The following is a 25,953-nucleotide window of genomic DNA, read 5'->3' as shown; positions in this document are numbered from 1 at the left end:
CAAGCATTACCAATTTGTTGCTCTTCCATTTGGCCTAGCAACAGCTCCAAGAATCTTTTTAAAGGTTCTGAAAGCCCTACTCTCTGTAATCAGAGAACAGGGTATTGCAGTGTTTCCTTATTTGGACGATATCTTGGTACTAGCTCAGTCTTTACGTTCTGCAGAATCTCACACAAATCAACTAGTGTTGTTTCTTCGGAAACATGGTTGGAGGATCAATTTGCCAAAAAGTTTCTTGATTCCTCAGACAAGGGTCACCTTTTTAGGTTTCCAGATAGTCAGACAAGAGACATTTGAAATTGGTTGCAGCCTGTCGGCACCTTCAGTCTCAGTCATTCCCTTCAGTGGCTATGTGCATGGAAGTTTTAGGCCTCATGGCTGCAGCATCGGACGCGATTCCTTTTGCTCGTTTTCACATGAGACCTCTCCAGCTTTGTATGCTGAATCAATGGTGCCGGGATTATACAAAGATATCACACTTAATATCCTTAAATCCCAATGTTCAACACTCTGACGTGGTGGTTAAATCACCAGCGTTTAGTTCAAGGGGCCTCTCTTGTTTGGCCAACCTGGACTGTGATCACAAGAGATGCAAGTCTTTCAGTTTGGGGAGCTGTCTGGGGATCTCTGACAGCACAAGGGGTTTGGAAATCTCAAGAGGCGACATTACCAATCAATAGTTTAGAACTCCGTGCAATTCTCAGAGCTATTCAGTTTTGGCCTCTGTTGAAGAGAGAACCGTTAATTTGTTTTCAGACAGACAATATTACAACGGTGACATATGTCAATCATCAGGGTGGGACTCACAGTCCACAAGCTATGAAAGAAGTATCTCGGATACTTGTTTGGGCGGAATCCAGCTCCTGTTTAATTTCTGCGGTTCATATCCCAGGTGTAGACAATTGGGAGGCGGATTATCTCAGCCGTCAGACTTTACATCCAGGGGAGTGGTCTCTCCATCCGGATGTGTTTTCTCAGATTGTTCAGATGTGAGGTCTTCCAGAAATAGATCTGATGGCTTCTCATCTAAACAAGAAACTTCCCAGATACCTGTCCAGGGATTCTTAGGCGGAAGCAGTGGATGCGCTGACACTTCCTTGGTGTTATCAACCTGCTTATATCTTCCCGCCTCTAGTTCTTCTTCCAAGAGTGATCTCCAAAATCATCATGGAACAATCATTTGTGTTCCAGCATGGCCCCACAGGTTTTGGAATGCGGATCTTGTTCGGATGTCCAGTTGCCAACCTTGGCCACTTCCGTTAAGGCCGAACCTACTTTCTCAAGGTCCGTTTTTCCATCAGGATTTCAAATCATTAAATTTGAAGGTATGGAAATTGAACGCTTAGTGCTAAGTCATAGAGGTTTCTCGGACTCAGTAATTAATACTATGTTACAAGCTCGTAAATCTGTCTCTAGGAAGATTTATTATCGAGTTTGGAAGACTTACATTTCATGGTGTTCTTCTCATAAATTCTCTTGGCATTCTTTTAGAATTCCTAGAATTTTACAGTTTCTTCAGGATGGTTTGGAGAAAGGTTTGTCTGCAAGTACTTTGAAGGGACAAATCTCTGCTCTTTCTGTTTTATTTCACAGAAAGATTGCTACTCTTCCTGATATTCACTGTTTTGTACAGGCTTTAGTTCGTATTAAGCCTGTCATAAAATCAATTTTCTCTTGTAAGGTGTATCCAGTCCACGGATTCATCCTTTACTTGTGGGATATTCTCCTTCCCAACAGGAAGTGGCAAAGAGAGCACACAGCAGAGCTGTCCATATAGCTCCTCCTCTAGCTCCACCCCCCCCCCCCCGTCATTCTCTTTGCCGGCTCTAAGCAATCGGAAGGGTAAAGTGAATGTGGTGTTAGAATTGTAGTTTTTATCTTCTACAAGCAAAAGTTTGTTATTTTAAATTGTACCGGTGTGTACTATTTACTCTCTAGCAGAAAGTGGATGAAGATTTCTGCTGGGAGGAAGATGATTTTAGCATGTTGTAACTAAAATCCACTGCTGTTCCCACAAAGGACTGAGGAGTACAAGAAAACTTCAGTTGGGGGGAACGGTTTGCAGGTTAGGCTGCAATAAGGTATGTTCAGTCATTTATTTCTAGACAAGGCTGTGATAATGCTGGAAAAGACTGACAAGATCCCCATGAGGGAAGGCTAAGCTGTATTCAGAGACTATGTATGGAATTGCTAGCTTACATTACAGGGCTAATTTATGCTGGTTGACACTGCTTAATGACAAACGTTTTTTATTAGAAAAATATCGTTTTGGAGACAATTTGAAGGTTCCTTGGGGTTTCTTTCAGGGGTTGTTACCCACATGGCTATTATTAAAACACTTAGGAGTGTTTCTTTAGGCCTCACAGCACTGGAGTAAGGTGGGAGGGGCCTAATTTCGCGCCTCAGATGCGCAGTTATATTGACTAGAACTTCAGGCTGTCTTCACATGGAGGGTTCTGCTACAGTTTGAGGGCCCATAAGAAGCTTTTTCCCCACAAATCTGTCTCCTAAGGGAAGGAAGGGCCACAGCAGAGCTGTGGCAAGGTGCTGAAGTTATTTTTACCTGTCTTTTGCTTACTATTGATCCGGTTTGGGCATTAAGGGGTTAATCGTTTTTATTGCTAGTGGTGCAATCTTACTAATGCTTTAGGCACATACTGTGAAAATTTCGAAAAGTTTGCTGCATTTTTCACTGTTTTGGAAAATTGTGTGTCTTTTTTTATCTCTTAAAGGCACAGTAATTTTTTTTGTAAAGTGTGTTTTTACTTGATTAAAGTGTTTTCTAAGCCTGTTTGTCTTACTACTAGTCTGTTAAACATGTCTGACACCAAGGAAAATCCTTGTTCAATGTGTTTAGAAGCCATGGTGGAACCCCCGCTCAGAATGTGTCCCACTTGTACTGATATGTCTATACATTTTAAAGATCATATTGTTGCACTTAAAAATGTGGCCCAAGATGATTCTCAGACAGAAGGTAATGAGGTTAGCCCGTTAACCTCTCCCCAAGTGTCACAACCAGTTACGCCCGCTCAAGCGACGCCTAGCACCTCTAGTGCTTCTAACTCTTTTACCTTACAAGACTTGGCGGCAGTTATGAATAATACCCTCTCAGTGTTTTTATCTAAACTGCCCATCTTACCTGCAAAGCGTGATAGCTCTGTTTTAAGAACAGATTATGAGCATTCTGACGCTTTAGTAGCCGTATCCGATATACACTCACAACGCTCTGAAATGGGGGCGAGGGATGTGCTGTCGGAGGGAGAAATTTCCGATTCGGGAAAGGTTTCTCCTCAGACAGATTCAGATACGTTGGCTTTTAAATTTAAACTAGAACACCTCCGCTTATTGCTCAGGGAGGTATTAGTTACTCTGGACGACTGCAACCCTATGGTGGTTCCAGAGAAATTGTGTAAAATGGACAAGTACCTAGAAGTTCCTGTTTACACTGATGTGTTCCCGGTCCCTAAGAGGATTATGGATATCGTTACTAGGGAGTGGGATAAACCAGGTATTCCCTTCGTTCCCCCTCCGGTTTTTAAGAAAATGTTCCCCATATCTAACCCCATATGGGACTCGTGGCAGACGGTCCCTAAGGTGGAGGGGGCTATTTCTTCACTTGCTAAACGCACAACTATACCAATCGAAGACAGTTGTGCTTTTAAAGACCCTATGGATAAAAAATTAGAGGGTTTACTTAAGAAAATTTTTGTTCATCAAGGTTTTCTTCTCCAACCTATTGCGTGCATTGTTCCTGTAACCACTGCAGCTGCTTTCTGGTTCGAGGCGCTGGAAGATGCGCTCCAGACGGAGACCTCATATGAGGACATTATGGACAGAATTAAGGCTCTTAAGCTGGCTAATTCTTTTATCACAGATGCCGCTTTCCAACTAGCTAAGTTAGCGGCAAAAAATTCAGGTTTCGCCATTTTGGCACGCAGTGCGCTATGGCTGAAGTCCTGGTCGGCCGATGTGTCGTCAAAATCCAAACTATTGAACATCCCTTTCAAAGGAAAGACCCTCTTCGGGCCTGAATTGAAAGAGATTATTTGAGAAATCACTGGGGGAAAAGGCCATGCTCTCCCCCAGGACAAGTCCTTCAAGACAAAGAATAAACAAAATAATTTTCGTTCCTTTCGGAATTTCAGGAGTGGTCTCGCTTCATCCTCCCCTGCTGCAAAGCAAGAGGGTAACACTTCACAACCCAGGGCAGCCTGGAAACCTTACCAGGGCTGGAACAAGGGTAAACAGGCCAAGAAGTCTGCAGCTGCCTCCAAGACAGCATGATGGGGTAGCCCCAGATCCGGGACCGGATCTAGTAGATGGCAGACTCTCTCTCTTCGCTCAGGCCTGGGCAAGAGACGTACACGATTCTTGGTCATTAGAGATTGTAGCCCAGGGATATCTTCTAGAATTCAAGGACTCCCCTCCAAGGGGAAGGTTCCACATTTCTCGTTTGTCTTCAGACCAGACAAAGAAAGAGGCGTTCTTACGGTGTGTAGAAGACCTACATACAATGGGAGTGATCCACCCAGTTCCAATTGCGGAACAAGGGCTGGGTTTTTACTCAAACCTGTTTGTGGTTCCCAAGAAAGAAGAAACATTCAGACCAATCCTGGATCTCAAAATTCTAAACAAATTCCTCAGAGTCCCATCATTCAAGATGGAGACCATTCGGACAATCTTACCAATGATCCAGGAGGGTCAATATATGACTACCGTGGATCTAAAGGATGTGTATCTGCACATTCCTATCCACAAAGATCATCACCAGTTTCTCAGGTTCGCCTTTCTGGACAAGCATTATCAGTTTGTGGCTCTTCCTTTCGGGTTGGCCACTGCTCCCAGAATTTTCACAAAGGTTCTAGGGTCCCTCCTGGCGGTACTTAGACCGCGGGGCATAGCAGTGGCGCCTTATCTAGACGACATCTTAATTCAGGCGTCAACTTTCCAAAGAGCCAAGTCTCATACGGAAATTGTAGTGGCCTTTCTGAGGTCTCACGGGTGTAAGGTGAACATCAAAAAGAGTTCTCTCTCCCCCCTCACAAGAGTTCCCTTCCTAGGAACCCTAATAGACTCGGTAGAAATGAAAATATTTCTGACGGAGGTCAGAAAGTTAAAACTTTTAACTACTTGCCGAGCTCTTCATTCCATTCCTCGGCCATCTGTAGCTCAGTGCATGGAGACAATCAGACTAATGGTAGCGGCAATGGACATAGTCCCTTTTGCACGGATACACCTCAGACCACTGCAACTATGCATGCTCAAACAGTGGAATGGGGATTATGCAGATTTGTCTCCGCAAATACAGTTGGACCAGGGGACCAGAGATTCTCTTCTCTGGTGGTTGTCTCAGGATCACCTGTCTCAGGGAATGTGTTTCCGCAGACCAGAGTGGATCATCGTAACGACCGACGCCAGTCTGTTGGGCTGGGGTGCAGTCTGGGACTCCTTGAAAGCTCAGGGCTTATGGTCTCGGGAAGAAGCTCTTCTCCCGATAAACATTCTGGAACTGAGGGCGATATTCAACGCGCTTCAGGCATGGCCTCAGCTAGCTGCGGCCAAATTCATCAGGTTTCAGTCGGACAACATCACGACTGTAGCTTACGTCAATCATCAAGACGGGACAAGGAGTTCCCTAGCAATGATGGAAGTAACCAAAATACTCAGATGGGCGGAGGATCACTCTTGCCATCTCTCAGCAATTCACATCCCAGGAGTAGACAACTGGGAGGCGGATTTTCTAAGTCATCAGACTTTTCACCCGGGGGAGTGGGAACTCCACCCGGAGGTTTTTGCCCAGCTGACTCAGCTATGGGGCTCTCCAGAATTGGATCTGATGGCGTCCCGTCAGAACACCAAACTTCCTCTTTACGGGTCCAGGTCCCGGGATCCCCAAGCGGTGCTGATAGATGCTCTAGCAGGGCCTTGGTCCTTCAATCTGGCCTATGTTTTTCCACCGTTTCCTCTCCTCCCTCGTCTTGTTGCCAGAATCAAGCAGGAGAGGGCTTCGGTGATTCTAATAGCGCCTGCGTGGCCACGCAGGACTTGGTATGCAGACCTAGTGGACATGTCATCTGTGCCACCATGGACACTGCCAATGAGGCAGGACCTTCTAATACAGGATCCTTTCAAACATCCAAATCTAATTTCTCTGCGTCTGACTGCTTGGAGATTGAACGCCTAATTCTATCAAAGCGTGGTTTCTCTGAGTCTGTTATTGATACCCTGATTCAGGCTAGAAAGCCTGTCACCAGGAAAATATACCAGAAGATTTGGCGAAAATATGTTTTTTGGTGCGAATCCAAGGGTTACTCATGGAGTAAGGTTAGGATTCCCAGGATTTTGTCCTTTCTCCAAGAAGGATTGGAGAAAGGATTATCAGCTAGTTCCTTAAAGGGACAGATATCTGCTTTGTCTATTCTTTTACACAAACGTTTGGCAGAGGTACCAGACGTTCAAGCGTTTAGTCAGGCTTTTGTCAGAATCAAGCCTGTTTATAGACCTGTGGCTCCGCCATGGAGTCTGAATTTAGTTCTTTCCGTTCTGCAAGGGGTTCCGTTTGAACCTTTACATTCCATAGATATTAAACTGTTACCTTGGAAAGTTTTGTTTTTGGTAGCTATCTCTTCTGCTCGAAGAGTTTCGGAGTTATCTGCTTTACAGTGTGATTCACCTTACCTGGTGTTCCATGCAGATAAGGTATTTTTGCGTACCAAACCCGGTTTTCTTCCTAAGGTTGTGTCTAATAAGAATATTAACCAGGAAATTGTTGTTCCTTCTCTGTGTCCTAATCCTTCGTCGAAGAAGGAACGTCTGTTACACAATCTTGATGTGGTTCATGCTTTAAAGTTCTATTTACAAGCAACTAAGGATTTCAGACAAACAACTTCTTTGTTTGTTATCTATGCTGGTAAGAGGAGAGGTCAGAAGGCGACCGCTACCTCTCTTTCCTTTTGGCTGAAAAGCATCATCCGTTTGGCCTATGAGACTGCTGGCCAGCAGCCTCCTGAAACAATTACTGCTCATTCTACCAGAGCAGTGGCTTTCACATGGGCTTTTAAAAATGAGGCTTCTGTTGAACAGATTTGTAAGGCAGCGACTTGGTCTTCGCTGCATACTTTTTCCAAATTTTACAAATTCGATACTTTTGCTTCTTCGGAGGCTATTTTTGGGACAAAGGTTTTACAAGCAGTGGTGCCTTCCGTTTAAGGTACCTGTCTTGTTCCCTCCCTTCATCCGTGTCCTAAAGCTTTGGTATTGGTATCCCACAAGTAAAGGATGAATCCGTGGACTGGATACACCTTACAAGAGAAAACAGAATTTATGCTTACCTGATAAATTACTTTCTCTTGTGGTGTATCCAGTCCACGGCCCGCCCTGTCATTTTAAGACAGGTGGTTTTTTTATTTTTAAACTAAAGTCACCACTGCACCCTATGGTTTCTCCTTTTTCTTCCTAACCTTTGGTCGAATGACTGGGGGGTGGAGCTAGAGGGGGAGCTATATGGACAGCTCTGCTGTGTGCTCTCTTTGCCACTTCCTGTTGGGAAGGAGAATATCCCACAAGTAAAGGATGAATCCGTGGACTGGATACACCACAAGAGAAAGTAATTTATCAGGTAAGCATAAATTCTGTTTCTCCTCCATGGCGTTATAGGCTCCTCCATTTGAGCCTATGCACTCTTTGGACATTAAACTACTTTCTTGGAAAGTGTTGTTCCTTTTGGCCATCTCTTCTGCTAGAAGAGTTTGAGTTATCTGCTCTTTCTTGTGAATCTCCTTTTATGATTTTTCATCAGGATAAGGCGGTTTTGCGGACTTCATTTAAATTTTTACCTAAGGTTGTGAATTCTAAGAACATTAGTAGATACATTGTTGTCCCTTCCTTGTGTCCTAATCCTAATAATTATTTGGAAAAATCCTCACATTCTTTGGATGTGGTGAGAGCTTTGAAATATTATGTTGAAGCTACTAAAGATTTCAGAAAGACTTCTAGTCTATTTGTTATATTCTCTGGTTCTAGGAAAGGTCAGAAGGATTCTGTTATTTCCTTGGATTCTTGCTTAAAGCTTTTGATTCTTCAAGCTTATTTAGAGTTGTCAGGCCCTGCCTCAGAGAATTACAGCTCATTCTACTAGATCAGTTTCCACTTCGTGGGCTTTTAAGAATGAAGCTTCAGTTGATCAGATTTCCAAAGCGGCAACTTGGTCCTCTGCATACATTTACTAAATTTTACCGTTTTGATGTATTTGCTTCTTCAGAAGCAGTTTTTGGTAGAAAAGTTCTTCAGGCAGCTGTTTCAATTTGATTCTTCTGCTGGTGTTTTAAGTTTTTCTTTTCTTCATGAGAATAACTTATATTTTGGGTTGTGGATTATTTTTTTCAGCATATGGCTGTTTATTTGTATCCCTCCCTCTCTAGTGACTCTTGCGTGGAGTTCCACATCTTGGGTATTTGATATCCCATACGTCACTAGCTCATGGACTCTTGCCAATTACATGAAAGAAAACATAATTTATGTAAGAACTTACCTGATAAATTCAAGAGTCCATGAGGCCCACCCTTTTTATGGTGGTTATGGTTTTTTGTATAAAGCACAATAATTTCCAAATTCCTTTGTTGATGCTTTTTACTCCTTTCTTTATCACCCCACTACTTGGCTATTCGTTAAACTGAATTGTGGGTGTGGTGAGGGGTGTTTTATAGGCATTTTGAGGTTTGGGAAACTTTGCCCCTCCTGGTAGGATTGTATATCCCATATGTCACTAGCTCATGGACTCTTGCCAATATGACAAATGAATTTATCAGGTAAGTTCTTACATAAATTATGTTTTTTGTCTGCATAGTCCTTTCTATCGGACTTGTGAAGTTCTGAGTTAACTTCAACAGGTTGTGCCCCCCAGACCTCCTTCACCATCACTGGCTCTGCAATTTGGTGGTAATGAGGGACATGTGGTCTATCTTGGACTTTGTTCCTTTTGCCAGGTCTCATCTCAGCAGTGGCTCAGTGTATGCGGAGGAATTGGAGTGGCACTATTTTCTAATCTTGACTACTAGTTGAGAAAATCGCTCTCTAGTGTCTTAGTCCAGATCTCTTTGTCCGGAGGGACATTTTCTTGATCGTCCAGGACAATTTTGACTTCGGTCGCAAGTCCGTCAGGATGGCGATATACATGGGATCCATGAGTTTAGGAGGTTTCCCTCCCAAATACTTTTTGGATATTCAGGCAATTTTTTTGCTATGAATGTTTTGAATACTGTCCCAGTTTATAGATTTTAGTCTGTCCTACTATAGGGGGCTTGAAGCTCCATTTGAGGGGAAAGAGAGACTCCCTAGCAATGAGAGTAGTATCTTGAGTCTGGTAGTGGGCGGAGAGCCACTACTCCTCGCTATCAGCGATCCTCTCTCCAGGGGTGGTCATCCGTTTGGATGTTCTTTAGAGACATTCCTCTTATCTGGGGATAAGGTCTTCATCCAAGGGTTTCGTATATTTTACTATGAAAGGGGACGCTGGATAAAAATCTTGGGATGTCCTGTTTCATTTCCTAGTTACCCACAGTTGGATTGTGGTTCGTTATTCTCAGGCGGAGCTAATGCATGCTTTAGCGGGGCCTTGGAGGTTCAATACAAATTTTCCTTTTTTTTTTCTTCCTTGAGTGGTGGCTCAAACCTAGCAGGAGCAGACGTCGGTGATCTACACTCAGGTGGTTCTTCAATATCTTTAACGTCACGGTTGAAAAATAAATCTTCCAAAGAACCCCTTTAAAGAGATACTAAACCCATTTTTTTTGTAAAAAATGTTTTGATAGAGCATGCAATTTTAAGCAACTTTCTAATTTACTCCTTTTATCAGTTTTATTCATTTTTTTGGTATCTTTATTTGAAAAGCAGGAATGTAAGCTTAGCAGCCAGCCCATTTTTGGTTCAGCACCTGGGTATCGCTTGCTGATTGGTGACTAAATGTAGCCACAAATCAGCTAGCGCTACCCAGGGTGCTAAACAATGAATGTGCCAGCTTGCTAAGCTTACATTCCTGCTTTTTCTAAGTTTTATCACTTTGTATACCTAATCTAAAGCTGCTCCTTGCAGGAATGTTGTGCAGGCTATAGTTTCTGGTCAGTAAAGTACTTTGTCCCTGCCTTTATCATGGTGATTTTGTGGACGTCACTGCTTCGTTATAGATTCTCACATTTGATAATGGAATATCACCATCTGAAGAAAGAAAATGTATGCTTCCTGATAAATTCATTTCTTTAATGATATTGAGAGTCCACAAACTCCCCCTTTGTTTGTTAGTGGCAGTACTTATTTTAGACTCATTTTGTCCTGCTTTATCTTTTCTTCTTTTCTGTTTCCTCCTCCTTGGCTATATATGTATGACTTAGGATTCAGAGCAAATTGGAGGGATTTCAAGCTTTGGTATGTTAGGGTGCCTTTTTTTATCTCCTATTGGTCAGGACTCGTGTAATCCACACAATTATAAAAGATAATAATTTATCATGTAATCGTACATTTGTTTTTTGTTTGTTTTTTTATTTCTAAGAGTGCCTATATCTCAATCTTTATTTCTTCCTTTTGTTTACAAGGCTTTTCAAATAGTTCATGTTTTCAGCATCCATTCATGATTATTCATTACCTTGATACTAACCCGCCAGTTTGTGAATACTTTTATATATTGAAGGTGAAACCCCATTTTATCCTAAAGATAAATCAGTTTCTTCATACTTAAATTGTATTATATAAACATACTCAAATGTACCTGTTTGTGTCTTATACTGGTATTGGTGTGTCTGGCACAGTCGTTTTTTGTTTTTCCCCTTCTTTCTTAGCAAGTTGTAGCTATGCTATATTTGAGGATGAAGCTGGCTGAAATGAATGGCTTATATAAAGGCCCAGTGTAGGCTCCCATACATTTCTACAAGTTTCTGCCTACTTCAAAAAGACATGAGAATATGCCCCACCAGTTTTGACTTTGTCTTTTTAAGTATGAAGAAAGTAATTTACCTACAAGTATTAATCTATTTATGAATAGCCTTTGACATGTACAATTTTAAGTGTAATAATTCTTGTTTTTGTTGTAAAAACTAAGCTCTCTTGATCTCTCTTTTCCCCAGGTATTGAGATGCAACCTTATATTCCAATGGTGTTAAACCAACTTGTAGAAATAATTAACAGACCCAACACACCAAAGACTCTCTTAGAGAATACAGGTATCATTTGTCAGCTATTTGTGAACAGGAGAGTACTACAATCACTTTTAATTTGCTACTCAATATGGGAAAGTCTATTGCCTAAAGTTGGCACATGTTTTCAGGAATGCTTACAAGCCTTTTTTTGCAATCACTAAATATTATTGTACAACCAAGAGATAAAAAAGGTCCATCAATGTATTCAAATTATTTGAGAGATCCAATAACAAATTGCACATATAAATTGCATGTCCAAATCATTACTGTAGTGTCTTAAGTTTTGTTATTTTTTATACAGCATTTTTATGAACTTTTTAAAAAGAATATTGCAAGACATTGTGTGAACTTGCTGACATGCCATTATAACACAATGAAACATTTTCTAGCTAAGCTTACTATCTTCTTTGTAAAAGCTACACCTACTTTTGAAATGTAACAATTGCCAGATGTCTTATACATTTGGAATGTGTTGTAAATTAGCTTAGCCTAAGAAACTAGAGTTTTTATTTCTGTATTTCCATGTTTGATTTGTTCAATCATTTCTCTTTTTTAGAAAAAGATTAAAAAAAAATGAAGAGAATAAAATCCTACTTTTTTTATTGTTGGCTGTCAACATCATAGTTTTTATATAAACAATGGCAGCAATCATGACCACAATATTACATTTCATGCAAATTCAGAAAGTAGCATAAATAGGCTTGTAAGTGTTTTGCATTTTGAGAGCATGATCCTAATTTTTGCTTAAAGACTGGTTTATTTCTACACATTTCAGAAGCTTGAATAATGATCTAAAGAATATATAGATTTGTATTTTTATGTACAATGTATAGTAGAATGAGCTTTGGAGGGTTTTTTAGTTATCTGACCTAGAATTTGCTTAAATTATCCTTAATGTTTCCATCACTACTAGCCAATTTAGATTTATTTTTTTACAGATATACCAATTTTGTATGATTGTTTGGGTAGGCATAATACATTGAGTGCAATGTTGGTAGTTATAGGTACCGCTTCTAAACATCTCCCAAATACATATATATATATGTGTCTCAAATAATTTTGAATCTGTGCTGTCAATTTTATGAAAATATATCTGTGGTACTTACAACTCCCATATAAAAATGATGTGCTACAGAAACATCAATAGTTATTTATATGTTTTATTTAAGGTGGTTTATTTTATTTTCTCCTAAATGTTGAATGTGATGTACTTTTTGCAAAAAGTTTACTGTGGGATCACAAGCAAACATTCTTTCAGAAGTACCAATTCTGAAAATGGTTGGTAAACCCATTTTTATTTAGTAAACCAAAAGTATGCTGGCACTAATTTTAGTAAACACAATTATTAATTAATTTATTTTTAAGTATCATTTACTGTATAATATCCACTAAGGGATTTTTTTTTATGGGAAAAATCCAGTATCTTCAGACAGTATCTTCAGTGACACATTTTGTTAAATTGTTTAGTGTAGCCTAAAAAATAATAAAAAATTAAATGGAGAGTAGCAAATAAATCTACTGTAATTTTGGTTTTTTTGCACTGCTTGTATCCTTAAAGGGACACTGTACCCAAAAACTTTCTTTCGTGATTCAGATTGAGCATGACATTTTAAGCAACTTTCTAATTTACTCCTATTATCAAATTTTCTTCATTCTCTTGGAATCTTTATTTGAAATGGAAGAATGTAAGTTTAGATGCCGGCCCATTTTTGGTGAACAACCTGGGTTGTCCTTGCTGATTGGTGGATAAATTCATCCACCAATAAAAAAGTGCAGTCTAGAATACAGGAACCAAAAAAAAGCTTAGATGCCTTCTTTTTCAAATAATGATAGCAAGAGAACAAAGAAAAATTGATAATAGGAGTAAATTAGAAAGTTGCTTAAAATTGCATGCTCTTTCTGAATTACAAAAGAAAAAATTTGGGTACAGTGTCCCTTTAAGGATAGGTTACTTGAGGAAATAAATTAAGAGAACATACTTTTTTAAGCCAATGGAAAGGTAGGTTACAACCTTGTTTTGCCCATTATTTTTATGGAGACTAAAACTTTATACTTTACTGTTAAGAGTCCTAAAGTTGCAGTAAGAAACTGCTTTTATGTGTTTTTAAACACATACTTAAAATTGGCTTCAGAAATGAACTACTAGTCCTGAGCTGAACATTGCCACTGAGTCTATAGAGGGTGGTATCTGTGTGTAGCTCCCAGTCACTTGCTGTTAGCGCTTTGCAGATCCAGACTTTAACTCCTGCAAAGAGGTTAAATACACAGTTAAAAACCTAATTGCATAGTGCAACAAGAAATGTGTCTACACCATTGGAGCATTATATAAAATATAAAAATACCCATTAAATGCACATTAGTGTTTCAATACTGTTGAAAAGATACAGTTCAAGTGGTTACTTATGACATTCCTAATGATAGTGATGGAACTTCCTGATACATACATTTAGTTAACTAAAGCAAAATACATTGAATCTGTTTTTAGGAAACTTCTACTTTTCTTAAAGAACATGTTTACTTCCGGAAAAGTACTTATTTGCTGATTAGATTTGAAGACCTCTTTTTTTAACCATTTAAGGTCCATTAAATACAGTAGCACACTCTAATCCACTTAGATAATGCAATACACCTAATTAGAATTTCACATATCAGTAGATTATTTTTTTGAGTAATTTTAAAAGATTTTCTAATTTCTCTGCCTACTGCATCATGTGACGGCCATTGCCAAATTACAGACGTATAAACATATACACTGTTTACCTCTTGCACATGCCCAGTAGAAGTTAGTGGTTAATTGTGTTTATAAAAAGACTGAAAACAAATTGATAAGAGGTAAATTGGAAAGTTATTTAAAATTGTGTTCTCCATCTGCATTATTAAAGTTTCTCTTGTAAGATGTATCGAGTCCACGGATTCATCCTTGTGGGATATTCTCCTCCACTACAGGAAGTGGCAGAGAGAGCACCCACAGCAGAGCTGCCTATATAGCTCCCCCCTTAGCTCCACCCCCTAGTCATTCTCTCTGCTTGCTTAACTGCTAGGAAGGGCAAAGAGGAGTGTGGTGACAAAAATGTTAGGTTTTTATTTTCTCAAGCAAAAGTTTATTTTAAATGGTACCGGTGTGTACTATTTACTCTCTGGCAGAAAAGGGATAAAGATTTCTGCAAGGAGGATTATGATCTTAGCACTTTGTAACTAAGATCCACTGCTGTTCTCAGAAGGGCTGGAGTGTACAGGAAAACTTCAGTTGGGGGAACAGTTTGCAGGCTAAACTGCATTAAGGTATGTTCAGTCTATTTTTTTCTAGACACTGTTATTTCTAGAAAAGGCTGGCAATATCCCCATGAGGGAAGGGTAAGCTGTATTCAGACACTTAGATAGGAATTTCAGCTTGCTTGAAGGGCTCATTAGTTACTGGTGACACTGTTTGGTAAAAACATTTTTGTTTATTCAGTGAATTATGCAATTATAACGTTTTTTTGAAGGGACTAAAGGGGTCATTGTGGCTTGTTTTTGAGTTTTCTAACCCACATGGTTAATTTAGAGACACTCTAGTGTTTGTCTGTTAGGCCTCAAAACATTGAGTGAGATGGGAGGGGCCTATTTTCGTGCCTCAGTTGTGCAGTTTCTTTTCCTCTGAGACTTCTAACTGCTTTTCCAGAGGTTCCTGCCGTGTTTGAGGGCTGTAAAAGAAGTTTTTTTCCCCACAAATTGTTCTGAAGGGCAGGTAGGCAAAGTTACTGGTTTTGATGTTTTTTCAATCCGGTTTTGCCATTAAGGGGTTAATTGTTTATTTGCATAGCTGTGCAAAGTTACTTAGGCTGTAAGATACTACTGTAAAAATTTCGTTATGTTTACTGCTTTTTTACACTGTTTTGCAGAATTTGTGCAGCTTTTTTTCTCTTAAAGGCACAGTACCGTTTTATTTCTAAGTGTTATTTACTTTGATTACAGTGTTTTCCAAGCTTGCTTGTTACATTACTAGCCTGTTTAACATGTCTGACACCAAGGAAAATCCTTGTTCAATATGTTTGGAAGCCATTGTGGTACCCCCTTTTAGAATGTATTCCAATTGTACTGATATGTCTATAAACTATAAAGAACATATATTAGCACTTAAAAATAGAGCAATAGATGATTCTCAGTCAGAAGTAAATGAGGGTTCGCCATCTAGCTCTCCCCAAGTGTCACAACCAGTAACTCCCGCACAAGTGACGCCAAGTACCTCTAGTGCGTCAAATTCATTTATTTTACAAGACATGGCCACAGTTATGAATACAACCCTCACAGAAGTTTTATCCTAACTGCCTGGTTTACAAGGAAAGCAGGACAGCTCTGGGTTAAGGAAAAATGCTGAGCAGTCTGACGCTTTAGTAGCCGTATCTGATATGCCCTCACAATGCTCTGAGGTAGGGATGAGGGATTTGTTATCTAAGGGAGAAATTTCTGATTCAGGAAAGACGCTTCCTCAGACAGATTCTGATATGACGGCCTTTAAATTTAAGCTTGAACACCTCCGCTTATTGCTCAGGGAGGTATTAGCTGCTCTAGATGATTGTGACCCTATAGTGGTCCCAGAGAAATTGTGTAAGATGGATAAATACTTAGAGGTTCCTGTTTACACTGATGTTTTTCCAGTCCCTAAGAGGATTGTGAATATTATTGCTAAGGAGTGGGATAGACCAGGTATTCCGTTCATTCCCCCTCCTGTTTTTAAGAAAATGTTTCCCATATCTGACACCATGCGGGACTCGTTGCAGACAGTTCCTAAGGTGGAGGGAGCTATTTCTACTCTAAGCGTAGAACTATACCTATTGAAGTCAGTTGTGCTTTCAAAGATCCTGTGGATAAAAAATTAGAGGGTCTCCTGAAGAAAATTTTTATTCATCAAGGTTTTCTTCTTCAACCTATTGCGTGCATTGTTCCTGCAACTACTGCAGCTGCTTTCTGGTTTGAGGCTCTTCAGATGGAGACTCCATTAGAAGAAATTTTGGACAGAATTAAGGCCCTTAAATTGGCTAATTCTTTTATTACAGATGCCGCTTTTCAACTTGCTAAATTAGCGGCAAAGAATTCAGGTTTTGCCATTTTAGCACGCAGGGCGTTATGGCTTAAATCCTGGTCTACTGATGTGTCATCTAAAACTAAACTTTCTTTCATGTAATTAACAAGAGTCCATGAGCTAGTGACGTATGGGATATACATTCCTACCAGGAGGGGCAAAGTTTCCCAAACCTTAAAATGCCTATAAATACACCCCTCACCACACCCACAAATCAGTTTTACAAACTTTGCCTCCAAGGGAGGTGGTGAAGTAAGTTTGTGCTAGATTCTACGTTGATATGCGCTCTGCAGCAAGTTGGAGCCCGGTTTTCCTCTCAGCGTGCAGTGAATGTCAGAGGGATGTGAGGAGAGTATTGCCTATTGAATGCAGTGATCTCCTTCTACGGGGTCTATTTCATAAGGTTCTCTGTTATCGGTCGTAGAGATTCATCTCTTACCTCCCTTTTCAGATCGACGATATACTCTTATATTTACCATTTCCTCTACTGATTCTCGTTTCAGTACTGGTTTGGCTTTCTACAAACATGTAGATGAGTGTCCTGGGGTAAGTAAGTCTTATTTTCTGTGACACTCTAAGCTATGGTTGGGCACTTTATTTATAAAGTTCTAAATATATGTATTCAAACATTTATTTGCCTTGACTCAGAATGTTCAACTTTCCTTATTTCCAGACAGTCAGTTTCATATTTGGGATTATGCTTTAAATTATCATATTTTTCTTACCTCAAAAATTTGACTTTTTTCCCTGTGGGCTGTTAGGCTCGCGGGGGCTGAAAATGCTTCATTTTATTGCGTCATTCTTGGCGCGGACTTTTTTGGCGCAAAAATTCTTTTCCGTTTCCGGCGTCATACGTGTCGCCGGAAGTTGCGTCATTTTTTGACGTTATTTTGCGCCAAAAATGTCGGCGTTCCGGATGTGGCGTCATTTTTGGCGCCAAAAGCATTTAGGCGCCAAATAATGTGGGCGTCTTATTTGGCGCCAAAAAATATGGGCGTCGCTTTTGTCTCCACATTATTTCAGTCTCATTTTTCATTTGCTTCTGGTTGCTAGAAGCTTGATGTTTGGCATTTTTTTCCCATTCCTGAAACTGTCTTATAAGGAATTTGATCTATTTTGCTTTATATGTTGTTTTTTCTCTTACATATTGCAAGATGTCTCACGTTGCATCTGAGCCAGAAGATACTACAGGAAAACCACTGCCTGCTGGATCTACCAAAGCTAAGTGTATCTGCTGTAAACTTTTGGTAGCTATTCCTCCAGCTGTTGTTTGTAATAATTGTCATGACAAACTTGTTAAAGCAGATAATATTTCCTTTAGTGATGTACCATTGCCTGTTGCAGTTCCCTCAACATCTAAGGTGCAGAATGTTCCTGATAACATAAGAGATTTTGTTTCTGAATCCATAAAGAAGGCTTTGTCTGTTATTTCTCCTTCTAGTAAACGTAAAAAGTCTTTTAAATCTTCTCTCTCTACAGATGAATTTTTAAATGAACACCATCATTCTGATTCTTTGGACTCTTCTGGTTCAGAGGATTCTATCTCAGAGATTGATGCTGATAAAACTTCATATTTATTTAAGATGGAATTTATTCGCTCTTTACTTAAAGAAGTACTAATTGCTTTAGAAATAGAGGATTCTAGTCCTCTTGATACTAATTCTATACGTTTGGATAAGGTTTTTAAAGCTCCTGCGGTTATTCCAGAAGTCTTTCCTGTTCCTAATGCTATTTCTGCAGTAATTGCTAAGGAATGGGATAAATTGGGTAATTCATTTACTCCTTCTAAACGTTTTAAGCAATTATATCCTGTTCCGCCTGACAGGTTAGAAATTTGGGACAAAATCCCTAAAGTTGATGGGGCTATTTCTGCCCTTGCTAAACGTACTACCATTCCTACGTCAGATGGTACCTCGTTTAAGGATCCTTTAGATAGAAAAATTGAATCTTTTCTAAGAAAAGCTTATCTATGTTCAGGTAATCTTCTTAGACCTGCTATATCATTGGCTGATGTTGCTGCAGCTTCAACTTTTTGGTTGGAAACTCTAGCGCAACAAGTAACAAATCGTGATTCTCATGATATTATTATTCTTCTCCAGCATGCTAATAATTTCATCTGTGATGCCATTTTTGATATTATTAGAGTTGATGTTAGATTTATGTCTCTGGCTATCTTAGCCAGAAGAGCTTTATGGCTAAAGACCTGGAATGCTGATATGGCTTCTAAATCAACTCTACTTTCCATTTCTTTCCAGGGAAACAAATTATTTGGTTCTCAGTTGGATTCTATTATTTCAACTGTTACTGGTGGGAAAGGAACTTTTTTACCACAGGATAAAAAGTCTAAAGGTAAAAACAGGGCTAACAATCGTTTTCGTTCCTTTCGTTTCAACAAAGAACAAAAGCCTGATCCTTCGTCCTCAGGAGCAGTTTCAGTTTGGAAACCATCTCCAGTCTGGAATAAATCCAAGCCTGCTAGAAAGGCAAAGCCTGCTTCTAAGTTCACATGAAGGTACGGCCCTCATTCCAGTTCAGCTGGTAGGGGGCAGGTTACGTTTTTTCAAAGAAATTTGGATCAATTCTGTTCACAATCTTTGGATTCAGAACATTGTTTCAGAAGGGTACAGAATTGGTTTCAAGATGAGACCTCCTGCAAAGAGATTTTTTCTTTCCCATGTCCCAGTAAATCCAGTGAAAGCTCAAGCATTTCTGAATTGTGTTTCAGATCTAGAGTTGGCTGGAGTAATTATGCCAGTTCCAGTTCCGGAACAGGGGATGGGGTTTTATTCAAATCTCTTCATTGTACCAAAGAAGGAGAATTCCTTCAGACCAGTTCTGGATCTAAAATTATTGAATCGTTATGTAAGGATACCAACGTTCAAGATGGTAGCTGTAAGGACTATATTGCCTTTTGTTCAGCAAGGGAATTATATGTCCACAATAGATTTACAGGATGCATATCTGCATATTCCGATTCATCCAGATCATTATCAGTTCCTGAGATTCTCTTTTCTAGACAAGCATTACCAATTTGTGGCTCTACCGTTTGGCCTTGCTACAGCTCCAAGAATTTTCACAAAGATTCTCGGTGCCCTTCTGTCTGTAATCAGAGAACAGGGTATTGTGGTATTTCCTTATTTGGACGATATCTTGGTACTTGCTCCGTCTTTGCATTTAGCAGAGTCTCATACGAATCGACTTGTGTTGTTTCTTCAAGATCATGGTTGGAGGATCAATTTACCAAAAAGTTCTTTGATTCCTCAAACAAGGGTAACCTTTCTGGGTTTCCAGATAGATTCAGTGTCCATGACTTTGTCTTTAACAGACAAGAGACGTCTAAAATTGATTACAGCCTGTCGAAACCTTCAGTCTCAATCATTCCCTTCGGTAGCCTTATGCATGGAAATTCTAGGTCTTATGACTGCTGCATCGGACGCGATCCCCTTTGCTCGTTTTCACATGCGACCTCTTCAGCTCTGTATGCTGAACCAATGGTGCAGGGATTACACGAAGATATATCAATTAATATCTTTAAAACCGATTGTTCGGCACTCTCTAACGTGGTGGACAGATCACCTTCGTTTAATTCAGGGGGCTTCTTTTGTTCTTCCAACCTGGACTGTAATTTCAACAGATGCAAGTCTCACAGGTTGGGGAGCTGTGTGGGGATCTCTGACGGCACAAGGAGTTTGGGAATCTCAGGAGGTGAGATTACCGATCAATATTTTGGAACTCCGTGCAGTTTTCAGAGCTCTTCAGTTTTGGCCTTTTCTGAAGAGAGAATCGTTCATTTGTTTTCAGACAGACAATGTCACAACTGTGGCATACATCAATCATCAAGGAGGGACTCACAGTCCTCTGGCTATGAAAGAAGTATCTCGAATTTTGGTTTGGGCGGAATCCAGCTCCTGTCTAATCTCTGCGGTTCATATCCCAGGTGTAGACAATTGGGAAGCGGATTATCTCAGTCGCCAAACGTTGCATCCGGGCGAATGGTCTCTTCACCCAGAGGTATTTCTTCAGATTGTTCAAATGTGGGGGCTCCCAGAGATAGATCTGATGGCCTCTCATCTAAACAAGAAACTTCCCAGGTATCTGTCCAGATCCCGGGATCCTCAGGCGGAGGCAGTGGATGCATTATCACTTCCTTGGAAGTATCATCCTGCCTATATCTTTCCGCCTCTAGTTCTTCTTCCAAGAGTAATCTCCAAGATTCTGAGGGAATGCTCGTTTGTTCTGCTAATAGCTCCAGCATGGCCTCACAGGTTTTGGTATGCGGATCTTGTCCGGATGGCATCTTGCCAACCATGGACTCTTCCGTTAAGACCAGACCTTCTGTCACAAGGTCCTTTTTTCCATCCGGATCTGAAATCCTTAAATTTAAAGGTATGGAGATTGAACGCTTGATTCTTGGTCATAGAGGTTTCTCTGACTCCGTGATTAATACTATGTTACAGGCTCGTAAATCTGTATCTCGAGAGATATATTATAGAGTCTGGAAGACTTATATTTCTTGGTGTCTTTCTCGTCATTTTTCTTGGCATTCTTTTAGAATACCGAGAATTTTACAGTTTCTTCAGGATGGTTTAGATAAGGGTTTGTCCGCAAGTTCTTTGAAAGGACAAATCTCCGCTCTTTCCGTTCTTTTTCACAGAAAGTTTGCTATTCTTCCTGATATTCATTGTTTTGTACAAGCTTTGGTTCGTATAAAACCTGTCATTAAGTCAATTTCTCCTCCTTGGAGTTTGAATTTGGTTCTGGGAGCTCTTCAAGCTCCTCCGTTTGAACCTATGCATTCATTGGACATTAAATTACTTTCTTGGAAAGTTTTGTTCCTTTTGGCCATCTCTTCTGCTAGAAGAGTTTCTGAATTATCTGCTCTTTCGTGTGAGTCTCCTTTTCTGATTTTTCATCAGGATAAGGCGGTGTTGCGAACTTCTTTTGAATTTTTACCTAAAGTTGTGAATTCCAACAACATTAGTAGAGAAATTGTGGTTCCTTCATTATGTCCTAATCCTAAGAATTCTAAGGAGAAATCATTGCATTCTTTGGATGTTGTTAGAGCTTTGAAATATTATGTTGAAGCTACGAAATCTTTCCGTAAGACTTCTAGTCTATTTGTTATCTTTTCCGGTTCTAGGAAAGGCCAGAAAGCTTCTGCCATTTCTTTGGCATCTTGGTTGAAATCTTTAATTCATCTTGCCTATGTTGAGTCGGGTAAAATTCCGCCTCAGAGAATTACAGCTCATTCTACTAGGTCAGTATCTACTTCCTGGGCGTTTAGGAATGAAGCTTCGGTTGACCAGATCTGCAAAGCAGCAACTTGGTCCTCTTTGCATACTTTTACTAAATTCTACCATTTTGATGTGTTTTCTTCTTCTGAAGCAGTTTTTGGTAGAAAAGTTCTTCAGGCAGCGGTTTCAGTTTGAATCTTCTGCTTATGTTTTTTGTTAAACTTTATTTTGGGTGTGGATTATTTTCAGCAGGAATTGGCTGTCTTTATTTTATCCCTCCCTCTCTAGTGACTCTTGTGTGGAAAGATCCACATCTTGGGTAGTCATTATCCCATACGTCACTAGCTCATGGACTCTTGTTAATTACATGAAAGAAAACATAATTTATGTAAGAACTTACCTGATAAATTCATTTCTTTCATATTAACAAGAGTCCATGAGGCCCACCCTTTTTTGTGGTGGTTATGATTTTTTTGTATAAAGCACAATTATTCCAATTCCTTATTTTATATGCTTCGCACTTTTTTTCTTATCACCCCACTTCTTGGCTATTCGTTAAACTGATTTGTGGGTGTGGTGAGGGGTGTATTTATAGGCATTTTAAGGTTTGGGAAACTTTGCCCCTCCTGGTAGGAATGTATATCCCATACGTCACTAGCTCATGGACTCTTGTTAATATGAAAGAAATGAATTTATCAGGTAAGTTCTTACATAAATTATGTTTTTGAATATCCCTATCAAAGGAAAGACCCTATTCGGGCCTGAACTGAAAGAGATTATTTCAGACATCACTGGAGGGAAAGGTCATGCCCTCCCTCAGGATAGATCAAATAAGATGAGGACCAAACAAAATAATTGTTGTTCCTTTTGGAATTTCAAGAGTGGTCCCGTTTCAGCTTCCTCTGCTGCAAAGCAAGAGGGGAATTTTGCCCAATCCAAGTCAGTCTGGAGACCTAACCAGGCTTAGAACAAGGGTAAACAGGCCAAGAAGTCTGCAGCTGCCTCTAAGACAGCATGAAGGAAAGGCTCTCTTCCATGGGGGACTTTTCACATTTCTCGATTGTCTGTAAACAGACAGAGAGGCGTTCTTACGCCGTGTAGAAGACCTACATACCATGGGGGTGATCCGCCCAGTCCCAAAAGAGGAACAGGGGCTAGGTTTTTACTCAAACTTGTTTGTGGTTTCCAAAAAAGAGGGAACTTTCAGATCAATCTTGGATCTCAAATTTCTAAACAAGTTCCTACACATCCCTATTCAAAGAATTTTCACAAGGGTGCTAGGGTCCCTTCTGGCAGTTCTACGACCACAGGGCATAGCAGTGGCGCCTTATTTAGACGAGATCTTATTTCAGGCGTCAACTTTCCAGCTATCCAAGTCTCACACGGACATTGTGTTGGCTTTTCTGAGATCTCACGGTTGGACGGTGAACATAAAAAAAGAGTTCTCTCTTCCCTCTTATAAGAGTTTCCTTCCTAGGGACTCTGATAGACTTGGTAGAAATGAAAATATTTCTGATGGCGGTCAGAAAATCAAAGCTCTTAACCACTTGCCGAGCTCTTCATTCCATTCCTCGGCCATCAGTGGCTCAGTATATGGAGGTAATCGAACTCATGGTAGCGGCCATGGACAAAGTTCCTTTTGCCCGCCTACACCTCAGACCTCTACTACTATGCATGTTCAAACAGTGGAATCGGGATTATGCAGATTTGTCTCTTCAACTGCATCTGGACCAGGAGACCAGAGATTCTCTTCTCTGGTGGTTGTCTCAGGACCACCTGTCTCAGGGAATGTGTTTCCGCAGGCCAGAGTGGCTCATTGTAACGACAGATGCCAGCCTGCTAGGCTGGGATGCAGTCTGGAACTCCCTGAAAGCACAGGGCTTATGGTCTCAGGAGGAATTTCTTCTCCCGATAAATATTCTAGAACTGAGAGCGATATTCAATGCGCTTCAGACGTGGCCTCAGCTTGTTGCGGCCAAATTCATCAGGTTTCAGTCGGACAACATCATGACTGTAGCTTATATCAATCATCAAGGAAGAACAAGGAGTTCTCTAGCGATGATGGAGGTAACCAAAATTATCCGATGGGCAGAGGATCACTCTTGCCCATCTCTCAGCAATCCACATCCCAGGAGTAGAGAGCTGGGAGGCGGATTTCATAAGTCGTTAGACTTTTCATCTGGGGGAGTGGGAAGGGATGGAGGTATTTGCCCAGCTGATTCAGCTATGGGGCACACCAGAATTGGATCTGATGGCGTCCCGTCAGAATGCTAAACTTTCTCGTTACGGGTCCAGGTCCCGGGATCCCAAGGCGGTACTGATAGATGCTCTAGCAGTGCCTTGGTCCTTCAATCTGGCCTATGTATTTCCTCTCCTTCTACGTCTGGTTGCCAGAATAAAGCAGGAGAGAGCTTCAGTGATTCTGATAGCACCTGCGTGGCCACGCAGGACTTGTTATGCAGACCTAGTGGACATGTCCTCGGTTCTACCATACACTCTGCCAATGAGGCAGGACCTTCTAATCCAATATCTGTTCACGCATCCAAATCTAATTTCTCTGCGTCTGACTGCTTGGAGATTGAACGCCTGATTCTATCAAAGCGTGGTTTCTCTGAGTCAGTCATTGATACCCTGATTCAGGCTAGAAAGCCTGTCTCCAGGAAGATCTATCATAAGATTTGGCGCAAATATCTTTATTGGTGTGAATCCAAAGGTTACTCGTGGAGTAAGATTAGGATTCCTAGAATATTGTCTTTTCTCCAAGAAGGTTTGGAGAAGGGATTATCAGCTAGTTCCTTATAAGGACAAATATCTGCTTTGTCTATTCTTCTACACAAACGTCTGGCAGATGTCCCAGACGTTCAAGCATTTAGTCAGGCTTTGGTCAGAATCAAACCTGTATTTAAACCTGTTGCTCCGCCATGGAGCCTAAATTTAGTTCTTAAAGTTCTTCAAGGGGTTCCGTTTGAACCTATGCATTCCATGGATATTAAGCTTCTATCTTGGAAAGTTTTGTTTTTAGTAGCTATCTCTTCGGCTCGAAGAGTTTCTGAGCTATATGCTTTACAGTGTGATTCCCCTTATCTTATTTTCCATGCAGATAGGGTGGTTTTGTGTACCAAACCTGGGTTTCTTCCTAAGGTTGTTTCTTATAAGAATATCAATCAAGAGATTGTTGTTCCTTCACTGTGTCCTAATCCTTCTTCAAAGAAGGAACGTGTGTTGCACAATCTTGATGTGGTTTGTGCTTTAAAGTTTTACTTACAAGCAACTAAAGATTTCCGTCAAACATCTTCATTGTTTGTTGTTTATTCTGGTAAGCGGAGAGGTCAGAAGGCTACGGCTACCTCTCTTTCCTTTTGGCTGAAAAGCATCATCCGTTTGGCTTATGAGACTGCTGGCCAACAGTCTCCTGAAAGAATTACTGCTCATTCTACTAGAGCTGTGGCTTCCACATGGCTTTTAAAAATGAGGCTTCTGTTGTCTTGGTCTTCGCTTCTTCCTTTTTCAAATTTTACAAATTTAATACTTTTGCTTCTTCAGAGGCTCTTTTTGGGAGAAAGGTTCTACAAGCAGTGGTGCGTTCCGTTTAAGGTCCCTGTCTTGTCCCTCCCTTCATCCGTGTCCTAAAGCTTTGGTATTGGTATCCCACAAGTAAGGATGAATCCGGGGACTCGATACATCTTACAAGAGAAAACATAATTTATGCTTACCTGATAAATGTATTTCTCTTGTGATGTATCGAGTCCACGGCCCGCCCTGTTTATTAAGACAGGCATATATATTTTTATTTTTAAACTTTAAGTCACCACTGCACCCTATAGTTTCTCCTTTTTCTTCCTAGCCTTCGGTCGAATGACTGGGGGGTGGAGCTAAGGGGGGAGCTATATAGGCAGCTCTGCTGTGGGTGCTCTCTCTGCCACTTCCTGTAGGGGAGGAGAATATCCCACAAGTAAGGATGAATCCGTGGACTCGATACATCACGAGAAATAAATTTATCAGGTAAGCATAAATTATGTTTTTTAATTTTTGATTTAGTGTCCCTTTTAATACTACAATATGTGTAAAGTTTATTAAACTTTCTAGCTAATACTATAAGGGATATTAAACAGTATGAGATTGTAATGTAAAATGTTTAATTATGTGTAGTTAAAAAACAACAACTTTGCAATATACATAATTTATTTTGTCACCTTTTTCATGTAATGTGAAAATTGATGGATTTTTAAATTCCACTGAGTTTCTATAAAGTAAGAGGTGCCCTGTCTAAACTTTTAACCTTATCTCACTATCCTTCTGCAAGCAAGTAGCAACAGATATAAAATAGACAAAAAAATAGACTATACAAACAGCCTTGTTTACATAAACTCTACTTTATTGCATGCTTTATATATCTTTCCCTAACTATTCTCCACAGAAGACAGAGATAAATGGGAAAACTATTTCAAACATGATGGGCCCATTACTTCAT

General features: G+C 40.2%; 1 protein-coding gene across 1 annotated transcript in view; it reads left to right on the top strand.

The window, feature by feature from the left end:
* TNPO1 (transportin 1) overlaps positions 1-25,953 on the top strand; it is a 949,742-nt gene that overhangs the window by 798,765 nt on the left and 125,024 nt on the right. The window contains exons 16-17 of the mRNA XM_053699707.1: positions 10,986-10,995; positions 11,115-11,210. Coding sequence (XP_053555682.1) covers positions 10,986-10,995; positions 11,115-11,210 — 106 coding nt within the window. The remainder of the gene's footprint in view (positions 1-10,985; positions 10,996-11,114; positions 11,211-25,953) is intronic.

The sequence above is a fragment of the Bombina bombina genome, chromosome 2 (genome assembly GCF_027579735.1).
Source record: "Bombina bombina isolate aBomBom1 chromosome 2, aBomBom1.pri, whole genome shotgun sequence".
Taxonomy (NCBI): Eukaryota; Metazoa; Chordata; class Amphibia; order Anura; family Bombinatoridae; genus Bombina; species Bombina bombina.
The sequence above is the reverse complement of the archived record's forward strand: the minus strand, read 5'-3'. Positions and strand labels throughout refer to the sequence as shown.